The 7016-nt window shown below is 50.3% G+C and overlaps 2 protein-coding genes across 2 annotated transcripts; both read left to right on the top strand.

Moving 5' to 3' along the window:
* Positions 1-2406: 2406 nt before the first annotated feature.
* CMQ_332 (tyrosinase) lies at positions 2407-4346 on the top strand (the record flags this gene model as incomplete). Its single annotated transcript, XM_014313705.1, has 2 exons — positions 2407-3699; positions 3795-4346. 2 exons carry the CDS (start codon positions 2407-2409, stop codon positions 4344-4346), a joined length of 1845 nt encoding a protein of 614 aa, XP_014169180.1.
* A 1263-nt stretch (positions 4347-5609) lies between these two features.
* CMQ_257 (heterokaryon incompatibility protein) lies at positions 5610-6887 on the top strand (the record flags this gene model as incomplete). Its single annotated transcript, XM_014313879.1, has 1 exon — positions 5610-6887. One exon carries the CDS (start codon positions 5610-5612, stop codon positions 6885-6887), a length of 1278 nt encoding a protein of 425 aa, XP_014169354.1.
* Between the last annotated feature and the right edge of the window lie 129 nt (positions 6888-7016).

Below are 7016 nucleotides of genomic sequence, written 5' to 3'. Positions count from 1 at the left end.
AATAGAGGGAGTCTGCGTACAAGGCTTTAAAGTTAGAGAGCTACAAACGCAGTATCTTATCTTGTAGCTACTAGAAGGACTTTAGCAAGACTACCCTATTATAATAAGATAAAAGTTCGAATGCTTTGTGTTTTGTCGACTTCGCTGGTTTTAATATTTTTTTTATAATAAGAGAACTAACAGATGATTAGAAACTATGAGTAGGTTGTTTATTCTATTATAAAAGTAAAGGCTTACAGTATTCTTAGTACAAAGGCAAAGTTAAAAGGGAGGGCAAGGATATCTTTAAGATAGAGTGCATATAACGTATTGTAAAACACTTAGTGAGTGATAAGAGAAAGTGCACCCCCAAGACCACCCATTCTGGCCGCACAGGATGACATGTTAAAACCCCTCGCGGGATGCTAACGCGTCACATGACCAACCACACTATTATTGACCAGTCAAACGTGGATCAATTCATGCCTTCTGTCACCACTTACACACCCTATGTATATAAAAACGCTCTCTTCTTCCCTCTCCTTAAAAGAGAGAGAAGATATGAACGCATGCACGCAATCAAGAAGTTGCATACGCATACACGCAGTACAGTTGTGAAGAAAAGGCTACGCCCTAGACCTCGCCGGGCGGGCTTGTCTTGTCATCTCTTTCGGGATCCTAAGACGAGCCCGCATGGCTTTCCCCCCTTTTCCTTCGGACCAGCCACACACTGCCCTACCTTGGGACAAAGGGAGGTGCCTTACGGCACCTATCTTCGTGCACAGGTACGTGTGTTAGTAGGTGTGTGTTGTTGGTTCGAGCAGAGGCCTCACCCTACCTCCGCTCTTATTAGTAATATGTCTTGTAGCATTATAGTAACGACAACAGACGCTGAAAGAGATTGCGGTTTAGTAGAAAGGTTATAGAACGCTTTAAGCGCTGTATAAATAAGGCTTTTGTTGTACATTGGTAAGCAATTTAGTAGTTAAGTACTCTTACTATTAGTTTTCGTATCGGAATGCGCCTTAGTTCTGTGGCACTGAAACGAGAGACTAGGTTGTCTCAGACGACTATTTCTTTGCTAAAGCCATTTCTGTATATTCCGTAAATGTGGATCGGCCTCATACGGCTTGCCGAACCGCTGCGTGCGGCTGAAGGTGTAGTTGTCAAATGGACTAGTCTAGAATGGGTGTGAAGTGAGGACCTGTATCATGTATGTGCCCTGTAGCGTACTGCGTATAGTGCTAAGCCCCACCTGCACATCGGCATAGCTCGAAAGTAGCAAGACACAACAATACACGCATGCCTACGGAGTACTGGGCGTCCATAAATTAACAGCCATTGGGCACTAGCGGCGTGATAACTATGGGAATAGCTTCTCTTATTGCACTGGTCGGTATCGCCCGAATTTCACCGTATGCGGGATTCGGCCATTTATTCATTTATTCGTTTTAACGTCGCCATTCAAGGGGTGCGAGATTCGGCCAGTTTACAAGTCTGTAACTAGAGTTAGTTGCGCGGCGGCGCACGGACCACCTGTGTAGAGTTTGCAGGCTTGGCTAGTTAAACAACAATCTTCACCTAACGAAGGTTTAGCACGTAATTGCCCTGTGATAAATGTTGCACTATGAAATAGTATCTAACGTCATTAGTTTATTGTGGTACGTGCCGAAGGGATCCTCCTTTAATTATGAAGCAAGTGTACGGAGTACATAGATAATTTAAAGGGGAGGGGAGTGGGGGGAGAAGAACCTAATAGGGATTGCTTCACGATCCCGCATGAAATTCCCCATCTCAGGCCTACGTAAACACAGCTCCCAAATCTCGGCAGACAGCATTCAGTCAAGCCCGTAACTAATTCATCCTAATAATCTAATCACAACTGCCGGAACGGTACCGCATCCAGGTCCATTATACTTCGTGGCCGATGTAGGAGGACCACAAGATAGCGAGGTGACGTATACGCATCTTGGAAAAGCTCTCGGCCTATCACTTAGCAACTCGAGGCCACACTAAGGCACCAGTGAGTTAGAAGGAAGGGAGTAGAGGAGATAAGGACCAGAGCGGTTGTATGTACTGCCTCGAGAAGCATTAGACGAAGGAAGAGAGGGTATATATAAAGGGACTGTGTCTGCCGTCTTATTATTTTTCTTCTTCTGCTTCAACTCATTTCCAATCAGTGTTCTTTACCTGCCTGCAACTTCAAGCTTTGGCTAAAGCTTCACCAGTACCTCCTTATTATTCTCGCCAAGAACAGAAGCTGAGTTTCTTTATACGTTAGTTACAAGCTTCCAATCAGTTCAAAACGAAGGGTTTATAACGAACCGTATCGTTGTCCACGATCTTCACTCGGGTCCGTTCTGAAGCTGTGACTCAGGCTCTAATCTCTGGTTTAGAATGGCTTCATCTACAATTGCTTCGCCCAGTATGGGAAGAGACAAGAAGACGGTGCAACTTCGCGAGGACGTTTACGAACTCCAAAAAGCCTACGACGACAAGGACCCTGATAGCAAAGAGACACAGCGAAAGAAATTGGTCATGCAGAAAGTCTTGTGGTCGTTCCACATAATCCAGCAGCTCGACCCAAAGGACCCCAACTCCTTCTTCCAGATTGCTGGCTATCATGGCATGCCATTCCGGGGCGCGGGCTGGGGCAATCCGTCTTGGTGGGGCGGCTACTGTAACCATGGCAATGTGCTGTTCCCTACCTGGCACCGCGCGTACTTGCTGCGTCTCGAGAATGCCCTACGCAGTGTCAAGGGCTGCGAAGATGTCGCCCTCCCCTACTGGAACGAGACTAGCTCGGGCACACGACACAACGGCATTCCCGACATCTTTCTTCGACAGAAGGTTACGATACCTAGTTCTATTCATGAGAAATCCGATTCGGACCTGGAAATCGACAACCCCTTGCGGTCTTACACGTTTCAAGATGGCATAACGGACAACCTACAGCCAGTGCCCGACGCAGATTACTCTAAGCCTAAAGGCTACGAGACGAAGCGATACCCGTTCTCTGGACTCGCTAGCAGTTCCGATATTGCTGCAACCAACCAGCACAATATGCTGATGACTATTCTCAACGGCAATGATAACAACACAGACAAACTTCTCAACAAAAACGTGAGAGACTGGCTAAACAACTCGATAACCCTGAGCAGCGGCCAGAAGTATTCGACGAACACGGCTTGCAAGTATGAGCAGTGCTTGAAGGCTCCCTCCTACACAGTATTCTCCAACGCCACTTCGGCCGCCCAATACAACGATGACATCTGCAATAATACGGGGGGGAATTACGCGGACTCCAAGACCGGCTCTTCCAATGGTCCCACCAGCTCTGCCGTCGTCTCCCTTGAAAGTGCCCACAATGACATGCATCTGGCCGTCGGAGGTTTCAGTATTCCTGGAATGGGAGACTTCGATCCTATCATTGGAGCCAATGGAGATATGGGTGAGAACGACACGGCCGCGTTCGACCCTATTTTCTACTTCCACCACTGCTTCATCGACAAAGTCTTTTGGGACTGGCAGAAGACATGGGACTCTACCTTGAACTCGCGGACTCAGCTGACAATTGTGCCTGAATATCCTGGCACCAACTCGGTCGACTCCCAGGGCCCAACTCCAGGGGTTGCTGGAAACACCTGGCTGACTATGAAGTCCCCCCTCGCCCCGTTCACCAAAAATGACGAGCAGGATGGCGACCCGCTTACCTCAAATGTAAGTTGAAACAAAATCCTAGCAGTGCAACCAGGAAAGTGTTCCTTGTCGGGCGTTGTCTGTACGTAAGCTAACCATTGGTAACTCTGCAACAGGATGTCGTCAACATTGTGTCGCAGCTGGGCTACAAGTATTATGACTGTGATGACAAGACATATGAAAACGGCACCTCCTGCAAAGACGAAACATGTGGCTGTCGTCATGGTGCACAAAGAGCGTCCTTGGCGAACAAGGAGTCGCGCAGCTTGTTCGAGCTCCCAGTTGGCAACAGTGGGACCCCCGAAGAGAAGTCAATGGATGTCGTGCGCATCTCAGGCGTCAACCGGGCAACAATCAAGGGTTCCTTTGTCCTAGTCGCCCGCGCCACGATAGACGGGCAGGAATGTGTAGTAGGGACGGAGAGTGTTCTGAGTCGCTGGGGGCAGTCGGGTTGTGCCAATTGCCAGAGCCATCTTGGCGTCAAGGCTTTTGTGCCACTTTTTGGACTTGACCACAAGGTCCTTCACACCGTTAGGGTTGGCTTGCACGGCCACGAAACGAGTGTCGACAACCTCAACTCTAGTAGTGGTATAAAGGGGGGCTGGCGCCTAGGCAAGATGGGTACGCCGCATGGAATCCAACCTACGCCCGCCGCTCCAGCTCTCTAGACCAACAGGGACTAAGCTGTTGATCACGGCGTTGGCTATATTATTGTGGCACTGATAAATAGGGCATTTACACGTTATTAGCTAGTATTTTCATAGTTTTTACGTACCGTGAGCATTTTGATACTCTATGGCCCTTCGACGTTATTAGTGATTTGTGGCAAGTGTCAAAATAGGCGGAAACTTAACAGGTAGAGACTTTTGCAGTGTACTGAAAAGATACATGTACGGTGCACCGTACAGATGCGACGCGTCAAACCCTTCTGAGACAGGCGTGGCTTCTTCAGGTTTCCCCACGGCATTGACGCTTTGAGGGCTTGAACAGTGGCGATTCTAGCGACACGCTTGAATATTGAGGGCGGCAAGATTTGAAGCAAGATAAGTTCACAATCGTACAGAGTAGTATATATTCTTATATACAGCCGCAAGACAGGCCTATTAGCAAGTCTACCGCATTCTGAATTAATATGAAAGACGTGTGGTTGTACGTCATAGTACTCCGTAGTTGTTACGATCATCTACAGAACACAACGAGGGGTGAGTTTCCGCTCCTACCTTTAGTATATGGTATCTTACCAAGGCTAGCTCCGGCTCGTAGTCAAATTAGCAGGCATTTTTTTCGAAACCTCAGCATTACTCAAGCAGCTCTCGCTACATTCTCTGTTTCATCGAATAGTCATTCTACGAGTACACGACGGCACTCAAAGTTATATATATCCAGGAAATACAGCTATTTGAGGCCAAGGGGAAGTTTGAGCTGAAAAGTCCGCTAGGAAGTGGTCCGTGCACCACCTCACAATCAATGCTTAGCGTTCCCGGGCCCATATACGGTCACGTGTATAAAGACATCATCGTGTGGATTTCCCCGAGGTCACCTGACTTGACCTCGGCCGCCGAAATCACTAGATAAGACGAAGCCCTGATCTGCGCGCATACTGCGCACAGTCTGGTCTTCAATCAGTCAACCACCCAACGAAATATCATTACTAGATCTTCTGAAGGCCTTAGAGCTTACTACGATACGGGCAACTGGTCCGGACGAATATCCCACAAGGATTACCGTACGGGTCTTACACTGGTAATCACGCAGAACCTGCGTGACAGACTAGTGGTGCACGGAGTAGAAGCCACAATCGTTTTCCAGGTCCGTGCACCGTTGCTGATGTTACGCTCCATAGGACAAACCGTACTCCATGCATTGGCGAGAGTACCAAGCCAAAGCCAGCCTTTTCCAACACGTATGACTGCCTCTCAGCCGCACGAAACATGTCCAAAAGTAGAAGGGCGCTCGATATGTCCCTGTCTTTGTACAGATCTCTCCCCAACAACGGCGATACCTTCCGCCTTGCTGAGCTGCAACCCGGCCGAGAGGGCGACCCGGTCGTGTTGACGCTCTTGCCGAAGCTCCTGAGCCAGGGAGACGACTACGAAGCGCTGTCGTACGTCTGGAGCTCGGCCGAGAATGAAGCAAAGGTCTTAGTGAATGGCATGCACGTGCCTATTCGTCGCAGCCTGTTTGAGTTCTTCACTGTGCTGCGCAGCAGCAAACAGCCCCGGCTCCTGTATGCCGACGCCATCTGCATCAACCAGGTAGATGACAAGGAACGGACCCAGCAGGTGCGTTTGATGCAGGACATCTACAAGAACGCCAGCAAGGTCCTTGCCTGGCTGGGCCCCGGCTCTCCGGCGACAGACCTTCTCTTACGCGTGGCCGCGACCACGTCCGCCGGCGACTACAGTCCCAATGGTTCCGGCGAGAACGATGGTGGAACGTGGCGACGGCCACCCGAGGCTGACGATCCGTCTGTCTGGACGTCTCTGCAGGCCACGTTAAGGCTGGTCTTGGACCAGCCGTACTGGCGACGTGCCTGGATCATCCAGGAGTGTCTGCTGGCACGGCAGCTGTACTTTTCTCTCGGCACCGCGCAGGTCTCCTGGGATAGCTTCTCGTCTGCGCACATGATGCTGCTTGAGAAGAGACCCGTGGCCAGGGGCTACACCTGGGGCTATCTGTATGACACCATCACCCGGTTCGACCATTTGGCCGGCCTGAAGAACCGCTCGCACGAGTTCCCGATCCCGCTTTCTGGCATCGTCAGAAGGTTCAGCGCTGCCGAGAGCACCGATCCTCGTGACATGATCTTTGCCTTCTCTGCCCTCGTGGCAGAGCTGCAGCCGGGGCATCCGGGCGGCCTCGAGGTCGACTACGGCCTCTCGACCGTATCGCTATACTTTCGCGCCGGATATGCGTCCCTCATCAGCGATAGTAGGCCGTTACCACACCGTACCCTACACGGACTGCGCACAATGCTTAGGCTCACATCCCTGGAGCTGCTCGAGACGGTCATGGCGCTGATCGACCCGGACGAGCTGTTGAGCGCCGTTTCCTGGCTCGTGGGGGACTGGGATCCACAAAGCACGCCACAGGGGAGGACGTTTCGCGATGAACGGAAACACGAAGGGCTCGCATACATAGATTGCCATGTTGCTGACTTTTCGACGTTGGTTCGCCTTTTGAATGAAAAGGAGAGAGCCGGGAGGTAAGTTCTGGACTTTGACGTTGTGAGGACTGGGGCTGCTATTGGTCTCTAAAAGAGGTTGAGGCAAGCTCAGAGCTAGATGGGGGCCTCTAGTGGTACTTAAATGCGTAGGTGGATCAACTGGCTTAAACGT

This window comes from Grosmannia clavigera, assembly GCF_000143105.1.
Source record: "Grosmannia clavigera kw1407 unplaced genomic scaffold GCSC_179, whole genome shotgun sequence".
In the NCBI taxonomy this organism is placed as follows: Eukaryota; Fungi; Ascomycota; class Sordariomycetes; order Ophiostomatales; family Ophiostomataceae; genus Leptographium; species Leptographium clavigerum.
The sequence above is the reverse complement of the archived record's forward strand: the minus strand, read 5'-3'. Positions and strand labels throughout refer to the sequence as shown.